General features: G+C 53.5%; 3 protein-coding genes across 3 annotated transcripts; 2 read left to right on the top strand and 1 right to left on the bottom strand.

Moving 5' to 3' along the window:
* Window positions 1–572: 572 nt before the first annotated feature.
* Window positions 573–7,566, top strand: SMAC4_06069 (uncharacterized protein; the record flags this gene model as incomplete). Its single annotated transcript, XM_066090383.1, has 3 exons — window positions 573–1,198; window positions 1,264–1,409; window positions 1,469–7,566. 3 exons carry the CDS (start codon window positions 573–575, stop codon window positions 7,564–7,566), a joined length of 6,870 nt encoding a protein of 2,289 aa, XP_065947451.1.
* A 2,356-nt stretch (window positions 7,567–9,922) lies between these two features.
* Window positions 9,923–13,141, top strand: SMAC4_06068 (uncharacterized protein; the record flags this gene model as incomplete). The annotated part of the gene is made up of 2 exons (XM_003349325.1): window positions 9,923–10,720; window positions 10,784–13,141. 2 exons carry the CDS (start codon window positions 9,923–9,925, stop codon window positions 13,139–13,141), a joined length of 3,156 nt encoding a protein of 1,051 aa, XP_003349373.1.
* A 792-nt stretch (window positions 13,142–13,933) lies between these two features.
* On the bottom strand, window positions 13,934–16,970 carry SMAC4_06067 (uncharacterized protein). Its single transcript, XM_003349324.2, has 2 exons — window positions 15,733–16,970; window positions 13,934–15,542 (listed from the first exon to the last, which is right to left on the bottom strand). The coding sequence occupies exons 1-2, from the start codon at window positions 16,035–16,037 to the stop codon at window positions 14,522–14,524; spliced, it is 1,326 nt and encodes a 441-aa protein (XP_003349372.1). The 5' UTR covers window positions 16,038–16,970; the 3' UTR covers window positions 13,934–14,521.
* Window positions 16,971–18,282: the final 1,312 nt, after the last annotated feature.

Here is an 18,282-nt window from a genome sequence, read left to right as displayed (position 1 = left end):
TTTCTTTCCGATCCGCTTGGTTTCGTGCATGGTGGGGGCCGCGTCCGGGTGTCTGCCGGCAGCCCACTTCCCCACCGTTCCGACGGCACCCCTGTTCAGCGCTTTGACACCCTGTGAGTGCCCTGAAACGATCAGCTTGACTGGTGGGGTACGCGTGTGTTTAGCGCCTGTCGCGTCAAATTGGACAGGCCGGCCAGTCGCGTCTGGCGCGTCTCCCAGGGCAGTTAAACGACTTTAATGGGTTCCAGTGGTTGAGACTTTCCAAACATTGACAGCAACAACGGGTAACTCCGTACCTCTTCGCATCCCGGCCTCTTTGTCTTTTATCTTCCCTCGCAACTCCAAAGGGACCCTATACCAGCCCCGCCATAACTCGAACTTTGGCTGGCCCTCCATGTCAACTTACTTGTGAAAAGACATAGCACTGTTTTTCGTCACTCCTTCGAATTCCCAAATTTTCCATTTGCGACGAAAAGAGAGTCTACGAACAGGACGAAAAAGACGAAGGGCGGACGAAAACACCAAAGACGAACTCCTCGAGGTCTACGCGAAGGCCAACCGATTCTTCCAATATGCCCAACACTTCTCTACGGCGGCAGCCTCAAAAGGGCTACCGTCGTGGTGGCAAGAACGCCTACCATGGCGGATCCAAGACACGAACCTTCGCCGCCTCGGCCAGCGTGCGCGGCGAGGCTACCTCGATAGACGAAAGATGGGAAAGGACAGCCCTTGCGAACCAGATCGACGAAAACATGGGCTTCGCCCGATACGATGCCGGAAAGAAACGCGAAGGCTGGCTGGTCAACGTACAAGCGACAGCAATCGACGATCCCCGAATCCCAGGCGGCGGCGGCCGCGCGGCACTCGACTGCTACTTCATCGAAGAGGACGGGTCAACATTCAAAGCCACTGTCGAATACGAGCCATACTTCCTGGTCGCATGTCGAAAAGGTCACGAAGGCGAGGTGGAGGAATGGTGCAAGAGAGTGCCCGGTGGCGGCTGCGTCAAGTCCATCCGGAGGGTCGAGAAGGAAGATCTCAAGATGCCCAACCACCTGCTGGGCTATCGCCGCACATTCTTGGAGCTGAGGTTTCATAACGTGCAGGACTTGATGTCCGCCAAGCGCGATGTCATGCCCATTGCGGAAAAGAACAAAGAGGGCATGGATGCAATGGATACATATGCCGAAGTCGCATCGTGGGTAGCACCTCTTCTCATGTACAGGCTGACCACTGCTGCTGACACATATAACCCCCAAGTAGAGCGAACGGCGGGTTTGATCTTTTTGATGACGATTCACGAAATGACGAGCGACGACATAATGCTGGTTTTGCAGAGGCAAGCGATTTCATTGTTGATATCCGGGAATACGACGTCCCATACCATGTGAGAGTAATGATAGACTTGGGTCAGTTTTCTCCTTTCCACAATAATCCTACCCTGTGCTCGACTGACCGTCCACAACAGACATACGAGTTGCTAGATGGTACCATGTCGAGGCCAAGAATGGAGTCACGACAATAAAAGTAAACGAGGAGCGTTTGGCCATGGCCGACCCTGTCGTGATGGCGTACGATATCGAGACCACCAAGCTGCCACTCAAGTTTCCCGACGCCGCTATCGACCAAATTATGATGGTCTCATACATGATCGACGGCCAGGGTTTCCTAATCACGAATAGAGAAATTATCTCCGAAGACATTTCTGATTTCGACTATACACCAAAACCCGAATATCAAGGTCCGTTTATGATCTTCAACGAACCGGACGAAAAGGCCCTTATCGAGAGATTCTTCCTGCACATCAAGGAGGCCCGGCCGACCGTCATCGCCACCTACAACGGTGACTTCTTCGATTGGCCTTTCGTGGAGGCTCGTGCCAGTATCAATGGTATCGACATGTACCACGAGATTGGCTGGAAGAAGGATAGCGAGGATCAGTACAAGTGCAACTACAGTGTTCACATGGACTGCTTCCACTGGGTGAATCGTGACAGTTACCTACCCCAGGGTAGTAGAGGTCTCAAGGCCGTCACTGTTGCCAAGCTTGGATACGACCCCGACGAACTCGACCCCGAGCTCATGACGCCGTATGCGAGCGAGAGGCCGCAAACGCTGGCTGAATACTCCGTCTCCGATGCCGTTGCCACATACTATCTGTACATGAAATATGTGCATCCCTTCATCTTCTCTCTTTGTACCATCTTGCCTCTAGGTCCAGACGATACACTAAGAAAGGGAACGGGTACGCTATGCGAGATGTTGCTAATGGTACAGGCTTACCAAAAGGAGATTGTGTTACCCAACAAACATGTTCAACCTAAAGAGTCCTTCTGGGAAGGACACCTGTTGGACTCTGAAACGTATGTTGGCGGTCACGTCGAAAGTATCGAAGCCGGCGTCTTCCGCGCCGATATTCCCGTCAACTTTGCGGTTGATCCGACGGCCGTAGACGAGCTGATTCGGGACCTTGATGCAGCCCTAACATTCAGCATCACGGTTGAAGAGAAGAAGGAGTTGAGCGACATCACCAATTACGACGAGGTCAAGAAGCAAATAACGGCCAGGTTGGTGAACCTCAAGGAGACTCCCAATCGATTGGAACGGCCTCTCATCTACCATCTTGATGTCGCCTCCATGTACCCCAACATCATGACAACCAACCGATTACAACCCGATTCCATGATCTCCGAGTCAAATTGTGCAGCATGCGACTTCAACCGCCCAGGGAAGACCTGTGACAGAAGACTACCGTGGGCATGGAGAGGAGAGTACCTGCCAGCCAAGCGCGACGAATACAACATGATTCGCCATGCCCTTGAGAACGAGAGGTTTCCAGGGAAATACCCAAACAGCCCGATGCGGTCATTCCAAGACCTGAGTGCAGACGAACAAGCAACTCTCATCCGAAAGAGATTGCAGCTCTACTCACAAAAGGTGTATCACAAGATCCACGATTCCACCACGATTGTGAGAGAAGCCATTATCTGCCAGCGCGAGAACCCCTTTTACATCAATACGGTCCGTGACTTCCGTGACCGTCGATACGACTACAAGGGCAAGGCGAAGGTGTGGAAGGGCAAGACGGATGCACTCAAGACCGCGGGGGCATCCGCGTCCGAGGTCGACAATGCCAAGAAGATGATCATCTTGTTCGATTCTCTGCAGCTGGCTCACAAGGTCATTCTCAACTCTTTCTACGGATACGTCATGAGAAAGGGATCTAGATGGTACTCGATGGAGATGGCCGGTGTCACTTGTTTAACGGGCGCGACCATTATTCAGTTGGCGAGACAGCTAATTGACCGACTGGGTCGTCCACTCGAGCTGGACACTGATGGTATCTGGTGCATGTTGCCGGCAACATTCCCAGAAAACTTTGTGTTCAAGCTCAAGAACGGCAAGAAGATGACCATCTCCTACCCTTGTGTCATGTTGAACCATCTGGTCCATGACAAGTTTACCAACCACCAGTATCAAGACTTGGTCGATCCGAAGACCTTCAAGTACGAAACGCACAGCGACAACTCCATCTTCTTCGAGGTCGATGGACCGTACAAATGCATGGTTCTACCTACCTCGAAGGAAGAAGATAAGAACTTGAAGAAGAGATATGCCGTCTTCAATGATGATGGTAGTCTTGCTGAGCTCAAGGGTTTTGAAGTGAAGCGAAGAGGCGAGTTGAAGCTCATCAAGATCTTCCAGCAGCAGATCTTCAAGTTTTTCCTGGAGGGTACCACCCTGGCGGAATGCTATACTGCTGTCGCCAAGGTTGCGAACCGCTGGCTTGATGTACTCCATAGCAAGGGTGCAACGCTTGCGGACGAAGAACTCATGGAACTGATTTCGGAGAACCGCAGCATGAGCAAGACGCTGGAGGAATACGGAAGCCAAAAGTCAACATCCATCACTACTGCCAGGCGTCTCGCGGACTTTTTAGGCGAGCAGATGGTCAAAGACAAGGGCTTGAACTGCAAGTTTATCATTTGCGCTCGACCGAAGAATGCCCCGGTTACCGAACGAGCCGTGCCCGTTGCCATCTTCTCGGCCGAGGAGGAAACGAAGAGGATGTATCTCAAAAAGTGGCTCAAGGAGGAGCCTGCTGATACCGACCCTCGAGCACTCCTTGACTGGGACTACTACCTCGAACGTCTCGGTTCCGTCATCCAGAAGCTCATCACCATCCCAGCCGCTCTGCAAAAGGTCCGCAACCCGGTACCGCGCGTGCCGCATCCGGACTGGCTGCAGCGAAGGATCAATATCAAGGAGGATAAGATGAAGCAAAAGAAGCTCACCGACTTGTTTGGTCCTACCACCAAAGGCCCCTTGCAAGATATTACCCACCATGCGAACAGCACCCAACTAGGAGATATGGAGGACTTTGGAAACTTGCTCAAGCCCAAGACTGTCAGTGATGCCATTTCTGCCACGCAGAAAACGGCGTCGGCCCAGAAACGCAAGGATCCCGAGCCAGCAGCAGCCGAGAATCTGGACCCGTTCGCGGCGCTTCCTCCGAAGATGCCGTCGCCCAGTGAGGACTACGCGGCTTTCTTGGAGTACCAGAAGCAAAAGTGGAAGCTCCAAAAGCAGGCACGGGCTCGTAGACGACATCTGTTCGGTGAAAAGCGCGGCAATGTCCAGAGCAATATCCAGCAGACGTTCCGCAGTCAGGCTGAGATGACATTCCGAAACACCTGGCAGCTGCTTCAGCTGAGAGCATCAGACAGTCCGGGCATTGTCACCGCTCATGTGCTGATTGATGCCAAGATCCATACTCTCAAGATTAATGTGCCCCGGCAAGTCTTCTTGAACTTGAAGAGTAGGGATCTGCCGGATATTGAAGTTGAGGGTTGCCATGTTGAACAGGTCAACCATACGCTGCCTAATGGCCATTCTTCTGTGCATCTTTTCAAGCTTACGGTGCCGGAGGACATATACTTTGCGGAAGCAGAAAAATTCTCTCTGCTGTTCAACCATCCCAGCGTGGAAGGCGTGTATGAGAAACAACTACCGCTCAACATGCGCGCCCTTCTCCAACTTGGAAATCTCTGCACAATTGACGATAGCCAAGCCGGCGTGCTTGGAAAAGGTCTCGACCAAGGATTCGACCTGTCCGGGTTGAAGAGGCCACTCAAGCCGAGGGAGTACCTGGGCGGCGCCCGTATGGCCTACATCTATCTGTCCCACATTAGTGCTGGTGAGCGTCAGATCTTTGGTCTTTTCTCCACCACCAGCGACCAAGCCCATGTCATTATCCAGCAGAGGACCAAGGATGGAGGGCAAGACCTGCCCAACATCAACAAGCTCTATGCCGACATGTTGGCCAGAAGGAATCAGGAGGCTGCCGGGGCGGATTGGCAAGAGTGCTTCCCGTACCAGGAGAAGCTGAACATCAAGATCACCCAAGTCACCACCCGTCGGAAAGCCTTCCTTGAGGTTGGTGATATTGTCAAGAAACTGAGAAAGGAAGAGTCTGGACCGACTATGGTGGTCATCCAATCCTCGCAACGCAACCTCCTGGTTCACGAGATCCCCATCTTGGGAGAGTTCCCCGTGATGCCATTGCGCTACGATCAAGGAGACAGCTCGCTGCCCCCATTGGGTTGGCAGAGTGTGGTGGCTCGTCGGTTGGTCAACCACTACCTCAGCCTGGGTTCCTGGATCACTCATATGACGGCTCTTGCTCGGTACGGCGACGTACCGCTATGCAACCTTGAGCGCGACGATCCCCGCTTCCTGATTGACATCGCCTATGCTCGCCGGCTCATGGCCAACAATGTCGTGCTCTGGTGGTCACCGAGTCCGCGCCCCGATCATGCCGGATACGAGAAAGACGACGTGGTTGGCCCGCTCGATCAGGTTCAGATGCCATCTGTGAACAACCCCGGTACCTATGCCTCGGTGTGTATAGATCTGGAGGTGCGGAACTTGGCCATCAACACCATTCTCACTTCTTCGCTCATCAATGAGCTGGAAGGTGCGGACAGCATTTCGTTCAATCCCGCAGCGGATTCGAACGGTAATGGAGACGGCGAAGAGTTTCTCTATTCGGAGAACGCCTTCGCCAATGCTGGCGTGCAGGTCCTTCGCGAAATGGTCAAGTCATGGTGGGCGGAAGCTTGCAAGGGATCTACCATGGCCGACGTGATGGTCCAGCACTTGGTCCGTTGGGTTGAATCGCCAGCCTCGTGCCTTTACGACCGTGCTTTGCACTACTACGTCCAGATGATGAGCCGCAAGGCGCTCCTCCAGCTCATGGCCGATTTCCGCCGCGTGGGATCACACGTCATCTTTGCCAGCTCCAACAGACTTCTGCTTCAGACCACCAAGTCCGAGGTGGGCAATGCTTATGCCTATGCCCAGTACATCCTCAAGAGCATCAAGGGAAAACCGCTCTTCCACTTTATCGATCTTGAAATCAAGGAGTATTGGGATTACCTGGTCTGGTACGACGAGTTCAACTACGGCGGCAAAGCAACACAAGAAGTCCTCGAGCAGGACGAGCAAGACCTGCAGATGATCATGCACTGGCAAATGGCCACCTTCCTCCCCGTCCGCCTGCAGCCCATCTTCCGCGACTGGGTCGTCGAGTTCATCCAGCTCATGCACGGCATCAAGCGACCGTCCTTCGGCAGCGACCCTACCGCCACGCCGCGCCTTACGCAACTACCTGTCAACATGCGGGGAGGTGAGGACGGTGCCGTCGGGCAGATCATCCTCGGCAAAGCTTTTGAAAAGCCGCTCAAGAAGGAAATTGCCAACCTCATCAACACCCAAAATCGCGAGCTCCTGCATCCCGAGCTGGCAGGCGACTACACCTTCCCGCAACTGCCGGGGTCTCACCTGTCTCACCTTTCCTCGTCCACGTCCAAGTCGTCGATGACCAAGAACGCGGCAGGAGGAGGAAAGAAAGTAGCGGCGTCGGCCAACCCGGTCCTCGAGCTCGTCAAGGCCCTGATGCAGGTCCTGTCACTAGACAAGAACATCACGCTCGAAGCGCGGCTGCTGCGCAAGGAACTCCTGGCCATGTTCGACGTGCGCGAGTTCAGCAAGGACGGCGCGTTCCAGAACCCGTCTGAGAGCCTGCGGTTGGCGCAGTTTAGTTGCGACAATTGCACCATGGCTAGGGACATTGATCTCTGTCGGGACGAGGATTTCATGGGTTCTTCTGCTGCTGCTGCTGCATCGGACGCCCTAGGAGGAGGAGGAGGAGGAGCGGCGGAGTTGGACGGAGGACAGCAAGGACAAGGACAAGGACAAGAAAAAGGAAGGTGGAAGTGCCCCTACTGCGAAATGGACTACGACCGCAACGAGATCGAGGAGAGGCTGGTGGCAGAGGTGGAGGCCATGGTGGTGGAGTGGACGACGCAGGACCTCAAGTGCGGCAGGTGCGGCGCGCTGAGGGTGAACGAGTTCATGGAGCATTGCACGTGCTCGGGCGAGTGGAGGGAGCTGGTCAAGCGGGAGGAGGTGATGAGACGGCTGAAGGTGTATAGGAATGTGGCGAGGTATTATGGGTTGAGGATGTTGGGGGATGTGGTGGAGGGGGTTGTTGGGGGGTTGTGAGTGTTGTGATGATGATTTCTACAGTTAAGTTAGAAAAGCGTTTGGTGTCTATGTGAGGGTTAGCATTTCAATGCAGGCTGCTTGCTTATTTGTTTTTGTTTGAACCTCCTTCCTCTCGGTGATACAGTTTCAGCCTTGGTTTGTTTGTCTGGGCAGCTTGGTACAGTACAAAAAAGCACAGCCGTTCCAACAGAACTCCTCGAAGAAGGCCGAACTCTTTCCCTCCTGAGGCAAAGAGGTGTTATTGTCATCCCGTGATTCAAGCTTTATTTTGACGGGAAAGCTTCGACAATTATCAGTTACTGAATACGTCAGACGGGTGTCAATCCCAACCCATCAGAAACAGGTCTCGGACGGCTCAGAGTGTCGGTCAAAATGTATCAACTCGGACGCAAGAAAGTGATTGCACATTGGGTCACAGCGTCACCTCGGTCAAACTGCTCAACCTCAAACCAAACACCAACACGACGTGACGACATGGCCGCATTAGGCCGCTTTTTTTCCATCACCAAGTTCTGTTGTCTGCGTCCCGCGGGATATTGCCCCCAGATTTCGCAACAATGTTGAAAGCCGACTCCGGAACCAGCCTTCTTCGTCAACATTCCCACCATTGCACGCTGACATGGTCGACAGTCGTCGGGTCTCAGTAAGCGACCGCCAACCAACATCATGTCGTCGCCAACCACTGGAGGACGAGATAACAGGATAACGCGCAAAGCTTATATCCAGACCCAGAGTCTTTTCGATAATGATACATCATTTTAAACCTCACAAAGTCCACAGCATTACACTCGGTCTCACTCATCCGCTCCGGTCCAAGGCAAAATGTGCATCCCCTCGGTTTCTGCGCTTTCTGCACATGTCAAGATGCCCGGATGCATTCCCACTTCCAAATGCTGCTGCATAGCACAGCCAGCCTGCTTGGCTTGATGGCGGCCAATAGCGACGGCCCCAGATTACAGTTGTTAGTTGAGCCGCAGTTTTCGTATCTATGGCTGCCCCATGTGAACATGAACGGCCAGCGAAGAACCTCGCCGGTTCATCGGCAGCAGCCATGTTGGGTCGGTACCGCTTCCGCCGCCACATCACCGGGCAAACGAGACGCCATCTGGTAGTCTGGTACCAGACCGCCTCATCTCAGCTCAGCCCTAAAACAACGACCCAGCCCATCGACGCAAGCCATGAGGGACGCCAACGGTCTTTATTGCGCCAATCATATGAAACACCATGAAAATGAGAGCAAACATTCCCAAGTGGACGGATCGAGGCTTACGGCCCCAACACCCACTTGCCGGCTGCCTGGCTCGCTTTCGCTATTTTCGAGATGTCTAGGTAGCCAGCCACAGCTCAAGTGGTTAAGAGCTAACAAACTGGTCCGCTTGTTTTTCTACCGCGCTTCTTAACCTGCCTAGGTACCTGCCTAGCTCCCTACATAGCCGAGCCTTCAAGTCTAAAGCACAACTCACATTGCTCATGTACGCATGCCACCACTTTCCTTTTTCTGGTACAGCAGGCTAATGCATCTCTCAGCTCAGTGACGGTAATCCCGTCGTTATTCCCCATCAACTGTCGTCGGGAGTGTTCACCCGGGATTTCTTGATCTAGATCCATCTCGAATCCAGAGGGCCCACCCAGGATATCATTATGAGTTTTCCACAGAGCCGCCCCAGCACGATGGACGGAGGAGCCGAGGGATCGGGAAGGAGGGGAGGAGAGCTGTCTTAACGGACCTTTGACCCTTTTGGTCGACGAGTCTATCTCCGCCTCACTAGTTTCACCTTACCTCAGTCCACCTCACCTTGCATGCTGTTCGTTCATCATCCAGTGATGAGAGAAGAAGACGAAAAGAACCAGCCCATACCACGATCATTGAGGCTAGTCATCTCACTGAGACGTCATGGTTTACACACTCAATGTGGCTCAACGATAGCGGGTTTCACTTAGATTGGCCAGTCGTCCTACTCTGAGTGGCCTCTGTTTGTTGTTCTACGGTTGCTTGATTATTTCGAGCGTCATCAATCCTGTCAACGATGAGTTATTGAAAGCTCGATATCATCCGGCAAACTCAAATCTTAAACCCTACTCTTCCTTCCGTTATCCTCCATTCCTCTCTTCACGGACTCATAGAGTTTTTTTTCCCACTGCCAGTGGTCTCCTTCCCTGGTTTTCCATCGTTGCTAGGCAAGATCAGACCCCGAGGAATTTCCATATCCCACGAAACATCCGGTCCATTTGTCTCGACAGTTCAATTACATAACGCCCTCGTGTTACTCCTGGGAGATATCCGCATCCAGCTAGAGCTGACCTGGCTCCGCATCCAATCTTTCGTTTTTAAAGCGAGGAAAAACCAGCACCGATGGCCGAACAACATGAAGAGCCAACCCACCATCAAAATAACCCGGAAAAGCGCGGCAGTGGGTCGCCTATCGACGTCCTTCCTCCGTTGCCGCCCCTAATAGCCGCCCACCATCCGCCGGGACCCCATCGCTCTTACTCAGAACCCGTCCCAATGATCAACCAGCACCACCATACTCGCCAACCACCACGCACGGGAAACTCTTCTTCAACCGACGATGATGAGGAGGTCTTGGTCCGCGTCCTTGATCCCTCCAAGCTCGAAGAAAACATACCCTCGTTCGAGGACTGGAAACCCGGCAAGCAGGAGCTGGCAGTCATGATCACCATGGCTGTCATCAGTCTTATGGTCGCGCTCGACGCCACCATCCTCGTGTCTGTTTTGCCCACCCTGGCTGAAGACTTTGGGGGAACATCGACCGACGCCTTCTGGGCGGGAACATCTTACCTGCTTACATGCGCCGTGTGCCAACCCTTTATCGCGGCGTTGTCGGACATTTTTGGGCGCAAGGAGATGCTCTTTGCGAGTGTCCTGCTCTTCACTCTGGGCACGGCTCTGTGCGCACCCATTGCGAAGGGCTTTGCAGTGTTCTTTGCTGGCAGATCGGTGCAGGGAATTGGGGGTGGTGGGATCATCACCATGGGCCAGGTCATCTTTGCGGACATCGTGCCGCTGAGGCAGCGGCCAAAGTATTTTGCTATCGTGCTGGCAGCGTGGGCGCTGGGGAGCGTGCTGGGACCGTTGATTGGAGGACTCTTTGTTGAACATGCGATTTGGAGGTGGTGCTTTTATCTGAACGTGAGTTTGCGGCTTCTCGAAGTTAGTAGGGGACTATAATCGCTAATAACAACAACAATATAGTTCCCCTTTTGCGCCATGGGCTTGCTTCTTGTGCCCGCCTTTGTCAAACTCACCACCAAGAAAACCTCTCTGGGCTCCAAGCTGACCAGAGTCGACTGGCTCGGAGGCTTCCTCTTCATCGGAGGACTGACCAGCTTTCTGGTCGGTATGTCCTGGGCTGGTATCCAGTTTGAGTGGCGCAGTGTGCAGACCATCGTGCCTATGACCGTTGGCGGTGTCAGCGTCCTCGCCTCTATCGTCTGGGAGAGGTACGGCGCCCGTGAACCCTTCCTTCGCGCATCACTCTTCCGCTCGCGCTCCGCCATCGCTGCCTACGGCTGTGCCCTGTTCCAAGGTCTCATCCTGTTCTGCGCCCTCTACTACGTGCCCTTCTACTTCACTGCCGTTCGCTTCACCTCGCCCACCCAATCCGGCCTCAATATCTTCCCTGTCACCTGCCTTCTCCTTCCAGGATCGATCATTATCTCTCTCATGACGTCCCGCCTGGGACGCTTCCGCTGGTCCATCTGGAGCGGCTGGGTGCTCGCCACCATTGGTTGTGGTCTGCTCCACTACCTGAGGCAAGACACCAAGACGGCCATCTGGGCCGTGATCCTCGCCATCTTCGGCATCGGCCACGGCATGCTCCTGACCAGCGTCAACGTCGGCATCCAAGCCATCAGCCGGGTCGAGGACGCCGGCAGCGCCGCGGCCATGTACGCCTTTATGCGCACGCTCGGCATGTCGCTCGGCGTCGCCATCGGCGGGACCGTGTTCCAGAACGTCATGGTCAAGCGGCTGGGGGAGCTCGGCCTGCCCATCGAGATCGCCCACAATTCGGAGCAGTTCGTCCGCCAGATGGCAGCCATGGACCCCAAAGATCCCGTGCGCATCGGCGCCCTTGACGCGTACGTTGCCGGCTTCCACGGCGTCTACTGGACCATCACCGGCGCCGGTGTGGCCGCGCTGATCTGCAGCCTATTCATCCAGCGCCATAGCATGGATAAGATCCTCGAGTCCAAGTTCGTCTTGCGCGGCGCAAAGGTGCCGCCTGTTATGTTTACCAATGCAAAGCCGGGGCAGACGGTGACGGCGCCGGCGCCTGTCACGGCTGTTGTCTCGAATCCGCATAACGATAACAACCACCACCATGGTGGTAGAACCGCCGCTCCCGATACAGTCGCAACCGGACGTAACAGCGAGAGACTTCCCAGGATCTTCGGTAGTGGTGGTAGTGGTGGAGGTGCCGCTCATTCGCCCGTCCCGTCAAAGCCAGCTTCGACAAAGTCCACTGGTACCGACACAGATGATAACAGCAATGGAAAAGAAGCGGTGGTGGAAGAGCACCACAACAACAGCAACGGTACCTATGACTGTGCGCCTTCCTCTTCCATCAGCACAGACAACAACAATAGCAATAAAAACCGAGCCTGTGAGCAGCAGCAGCAGCAATTGGAGAAAGAGACGCACCAGCAGTCGCAGTCGCAAGATGGAGAAACATCCACCGATTCGGAGGCAGCAAGATGGGAGCAAGCCGTGGCTGTGACCTACTGTAACGAGCCCGACGGACAGCGATACCCCGTCTTTATGCTCGCCGAGGATACTTCACAGACGCAGACACAGACACAAACACATGGACAGGAGGCCGCTGTTAATCACCACGCCCAGGTTTCGAACAACAACAACAACAACAACAACGTTGGTCCAGGCGGCAGCGGCAGCGGAAGCGGAACCTCCAACAGACACTCAACCGTCTCGACCGCTTCCCTCTCTTCCTCCTCCTCGGCCAGCTCCGCGGACTCAGCCGGTTCATCTCGACCATCCACATCTTCGTCGTCGTCGTCACCATGCGGTGGCGTCAGTGATAAAGAAAACATTGAAAACGACCCCGCTGACCTCGACTCTTCATCTTCCTCCGTCTCTTCCTCCGCCTCTGGGAATGCTGAAGTCGAGCTCCCTCGCACAGGAATTCTTCTGGTCCGACAAGTCGAAGTCGTCTCCATCCCCCGGGCGGAGCTCGAGGCGGCAAGAGAGGAGGAGAGACATGCTGAGATTGAGGTCCCGTCGTCGTCATCGTCGTCATCGTCGGTTAGGGAGAGTGGTGGGAAGGTGCGAGTGATGCCGACGGATTTTCATGGAGAGCAACAGCAGCAACAGAGACAGGAACAGCAGCAGGAGAAGCAGCAGGAACAACAGGAACAACAGCAGGAACATTGGGAACAAGTACCTCTACAGAAAACCACCTCCCCAGCACCAGAGGCTGGAAGGACTCTGTCCCAGTCCTACGAAGATGCCCAGTCGGAAGTCAGTGGTGGCGAAGGTGAGATCACGGTAGCGAGACCACCGGGTGGGGTTAGTAAGGGGGTATGGGACGCGTAAATCTATCTCGTTGAGTTGAGTTGGGCAGGAGCATAGCTATAGGTAATTGATGCGGATGTGGTCAGTGGTGAAAAGCACCTTAGGGATTAAGAGGTTAAGGGGTGGGTTGGTTGGTTTGTTGGTTGTCTTGGTTTGTGGACGGTTAGTTTTGTATGGATTCATCTAGTGTAGGTATCTACTGTCATTCATTTCCTGTTAGGTATGTAGGATACTACTTACTGAGTTACTTACACATGCGCTGTATGTACACATGAGATGGGAAGGTGGGATTATTTTAGGATGTTGGATAGCATTTTCTCTCTCCTTTGTAGGTATCTATTTACAGGAGACTTATTTGTGTCAGGTTTGTTGTGCTCCGTTCGTTCTCTCTTTGACGCCTTATTCCCCTCGCTACCCCCGTCTAGCTAGTGTGATTGAAACTGGAGGTTCGTAATCCTCGAGGGTGCAGGTAAAACAACGGGGTTGTCCCGGGGTTGTCCGATAGTAACCGAGGAGAGACTCGGACGCCGTTGCTTCTAGATAAGAGAGCATGGTAGATACAGCTGTGTTGAATGTTCCTTGTAAACAAACACCGAGCTTAAGTACAGTAATACCGTAGTGCCGTGGGTAGGTACCACTTAGGTAGTGTCAGACTTCCATGACCGCTCTTTGCATCTTCCGTATAGATGTAGGAACTGTTTGCACATGGGGGAGGGGCCTGGAAAAATGCAGTAAGAGAAGTTACACAGTGGAGTAAGTCAATAAGTACCTTTCAAAACTACAATTCATTTCAAGTACATTACGAAAAAAAACCAGATATGTTGCATCAGAGGCAATGTTTAGGAGCATCTAGACGTATATACAAGATTTGAATTACTATGCCACGGACGTCTTGCTAAAATCATTTCTTCTTTATCCTCACAAGACTAATCAACACCCAGATACCATTCATCATACCAATATTTGAGCGTGAAATCCAGCCTGCCGCCAGATATTTGACTCGCCTGACAGGTATCCATCTCTCCCCATGCATTATCGATAAAGTAAAACACATGAAACATAAGCATTATGATGATGATGAAAAGTAATGACAATGCATAACGCTAACGCAGCGACGATTTCATGATGATGATGATAATGATAACAAATAGTATCATGGCTAAAATCTCCCTCGAACTCAAGAGGTAAAGTCGATAATGAAAGAATAGAAAAATCAAGGCATATCCATAAACCCCTGCCCGGCATTGCATCGCATCCGTTGTATCTCAAGGTAATGTACCAGAAAAACAGCCGTCCGTTTCTCCTTTCCTGTAAGTGGTAAAATGATTCATTACACCGTACAAAATCCAAAATGCTCCTTCACGCGCGCTCGCACGCACGCGTCATTAATCCGCGGTCAGGTCATATCCTTGTCGCATGCTCGTTATTGTCCTCCTTCTTGACTTCCACTGTCTCCTGTTGAGCAGCTGTGGGCTTCTCTTCCTCCTCTTGTACGACCGGCCTCGTCTCCTCCGAGGCGGCTACCAAACGAATTTCGTTCTTGCCCTTAGGCTCATTAACCGTCTCATCTTCCTCCTCGATTCTTGTGTTGCTGCTTTGCTTCTCCATTGTCGTCTCCGTAACCACCACCTTATCCTGTTGCTGATCCTTCTCCCATGGCATCGGGCCGAGCATAGCGGCGCCGGAAAGAGGGTCAATATCACCGTCAACAGGCGGGCGCAACATCTCAGAAGACCTGCCAGAAGCAGAGGAAGCGTCGTCGGAAAGGGGAGAGCGAAGACCGCTTCCACTGGCGGCACTGGCTCCATCGCCTCCTCGACCCGGCCTGGGCCCTCGCGGTGGCGTCATGTGTCCGGGTGCAAATGGAGCGCTCTGCACACTTGCCGGTCGGGATCGGCGCTGCATCTGTTTACGGGGTCCGTTATGAGGAGAGTGGGAGTAGGACGACCTAGCCCTCGACCTCGACCGCTCCCTTTCGCGTTCCCGATCCATCGGCATACCGCCCAAGTCCATACCCTCGATTCCCGGAACTCCAAACAATTGGCCCTCGCCTCTCATACCGACGCCGACAGGTAGTGCCGCACCCGGCGGAGTGCTGATGTCGCTATAAATAACATCTCCCCCAACCGTTGTTGATGATCGAATACCGGCAGCGGCGCTAACAGCGTAGGGTGAATCGTCAAAGGACAGTCTGCGTTCTAGGGGGTTTGGTGGCGATGGTTTGGAAAACGAAGTGGTGGAAGATTGCTGGGATCGTCGGAATAGGTTCGCCTTTGACCTAGCTGCCTCTGCGGCAGCTGCTTCGTCGAAACCATAGTCGGACATCTGGAACGGGTCATTTTGATCTTCCTTTTTGTGGACCTTTTTCCGGCGAAGGTGAAGGATATATGCTACTATAATGGTGGTTGCCGCGACAAAAGCACTGCAAGGCATTGTCAGTAAATGAGATCTGGCGTGTCGTTCCAACTAGTCGTTCCAACCAGTGTTTATTCTTGGTGTTTCCATTTCGGGCAATTGCCAGGGGTGGTGGCGGCGCCATTGAAAGGGCATCGACCGGGGGGATGCGACAGGTTAGGTTGAAGGAAGAATACGAGGAAACGTCAAACACTCACAGCACACTGCCGACTACCGCCCAGGTAACATTTGAAGTTGCCTCTGCTGGCTTCTCGCAGAGGTTCACGCCCGGTTGTGGTGAACAACTAGGATCATTGCTGCGTTTTTGTGTCGCAGATGCAAGCGATGCCCGGATATGGAGGATTGCGTCGATGGCCGCACGCTTGAAGGTTGGCGACGACGGCGATGATGACGATGATGGCACTGAAGATCGACTAGATAGGGAAACGGGATATTGTCGTCGCGACATGGCGGCCAGTATCGGTAGTGATGGCTGACTTTGAGCTTGTGAAGATGGCGCCATTGTGTTGGATGGTGCGGTTGAACCTCGAAATGGAAATCCAGCCCCAAGTCGGTGCTCGCTCCCCTTGTTGTATTTTTCGCCGGTTTTGACAAGATATCTTCTTCGCGACACCAATGCGTCGATCCCTCTGACGGGTTTGGTCTCCTTTTCTTGCAACCGTGCAATCGCAACAACGAACTCGATCGCCGATGCGCAGGTAGAAAACGAATGGGTGGTTGCCTCTCTAGGGTTGTGGTGGAGGAAGAGGAGCGTTATTGGAGGGAGGCGGTGATCCCGTTTGGTGTTTCGCTTAGCGCACCCGCAGCCAGTCTGTTGGAGGCTTTGCTAGTGCTGATGTGTCGATGTACCCGGGCCTGATCAACGGGCGTCCGAGATCAACGAAGTGAAAGAGAGAAACGTTGCTCAAAAGCAGTCTCTTTGGCAGCGAAATGGAATTGGCCAGGCCCCGTGGTTGGTCTGATTGATTGCTGGCACTTGATTTTCGTGTTTTTCCCTCCCCTTTTCCTCAATCCCACCGTTTCACGATTGATGCGGTGCCGGTGTGGTGCTCGTAAGATTCAATACCGGAAAAGCGCCGAGCGGCAAGTTCCACTGGTCGTTTCGGCGGGCAGTTGCTGGTACCCGCGTCTAGAATTAGCGAATTTTAGTGGGTTGCGTCCGCTATCCGTCGGCGTCGTGCGTGCTGCTCTCTGGAATTCCGGTCCCTCTTTTTCAATTCCTTCGACAATCTGAAGAGAAGCCGCGCAAGCGAGTGAAAATGGAGGACTGGCGGGAGAAATGAGGAGAAGAGAAGGACAACGCAAAAGCACCATGGACCCAGCACAAAAGATAGGGGGGAACACCTGTAGCTATGTTGATCACCGACGGAGAAACATGAAGCTGGAAAAAGGAAAGGAAAAGAAACCTGAATCGCCAGAGAGCCAAGAAAGTGGAAAAGTGGATGACGTTACGCAGCGCCGACCCGGGCTGTTCCTCCCGGCCACCGTCGTGCAAAATGGCAGTTCTGGGCTTTCTGTGTGGGCCCCAGTTTTTTATGCTTTGACTGGCTCCAAGTCGTCCCAAGATGCTCCATTCCTTCAGCAAGCCAGCTGAGTGGAAGCTCCAGCTTGCTCCAACTGCTCCAGCTGCTCCAGCACAAACTACTCCAGTGCCGTGGGCCGTCCATCCAGCGTGGAGGTGGTGCAGCGGATGGACGTGGGCAAGTGCCATGGTTACTTGTGTTTCGAGTGCCCGTCGTTGTCGTTGGTTGCTGCCGATTGTATCACCCTTCATTGGAGGGGGTAAGGAGGGGATGATCGCCAACACGCAGATAAGACGTGATTGGCGAAACAAGCGTCTGTTCCTGGCAGTTTCCGTCTGTCTGTTCCTGGCAGTTTCCGTCTGTCTGTTCCTGGCACAACACGTCCATGTCCTCTCCATGCCCACGCTCACCCCCAGGTACAAGACAAGAGCGAAATGCAGATGCCTCTGCCTTCCAAGTTATGCTTTGACGACGGGAAGAATGGAAAAGAGCAGACGAGGAACTTGTAGTGTACACAGGGGCAGACGGATGTCAGGGTACATGGATGCTTGGCGTGCTTCATAAAGGTCTTTGCGGCTTGCTCTGTGCTGCTACAACACCTTAACTTCTCAACGGTCACCGTTCCTCAATATTCCCATTCCTAGGTTCAACACCAATCTCAACTCCCGCGTTGCACAGCAGCTCACGGAAAGGAATTCCTGGGCTTGCTTAAACGCCGCAGCATAGCATGTTACTCAGGGCGCATCCTTCCGTGTGGCTTCGAAACCCTCATATCCGGCACATATTGTTTCAATATGAGGGCCCCCAAACCATGTGAAGGGCAAGAGACAACCAACCTCGAGCAACCTGAATCTGCAAATGTTTCTCCGACGGACTCGAACGCGGGCTCATGCTTGGCTGATGAGGGCCAAGTGATTCTTGCCATGCCGTTGGACATGAACACTCCTAAATATTCCAGTGCTTGGGTGGTGCTATAGCCCAGATAACTATAGCGAATGAAGTCATTGTGACCCCTAGAAGCTGAACCCGCAATAGGACCGAGAAAATTCACAGTTCCGCGAAACAAGGACTGGTCGTTGGTGGCTTATCGCTTCCTTGTCGTCTGCTGTGGGGTCTGCCCGTCTTCCACCTCTTGCGTGGGATGCGCAACTGGCGGCGGCCGCTGGTCCCAACTGGGTTAATCGACGTCATTGCCGGATGCACGATCCATTGCGGCTGGTCAAG

This window comes from Sordaria macrospora, chromosome 6 (assembly GCF_033870435.1).
Source record: "Sordaria macrospora chromosome 6, complete sequence".
Lineage (NCBI taxonomy): Eukaryota > Fungi > Ascomycota > Sordariomycetes > Sordariales > Sordariaceae > Sordaria > Sordaria macrospora.
Note: the sequence above shows the minus strand (reverse complement) of the source record. Positions and strands in the feature narration are given on the sequence as shown.

Excerpts from the sequence above, each read along its gene's own strand:
- SMAC4_06067 (XM_003349324.2), bottom strand. The coding sequence starts at position 16,037 with ATGGCGCCATCTTCACAAGCTCAAAGTCAGCCATCACTACCGATACTG. Across the intron at positions 15,543-15,732 it reads GCGGTAGTCGGCAGTGTGCT|TGCTTTTGTCGCGGCAACCA; the intron begins GTGAGTGTTTGA and ends AATGCCTTGCAG.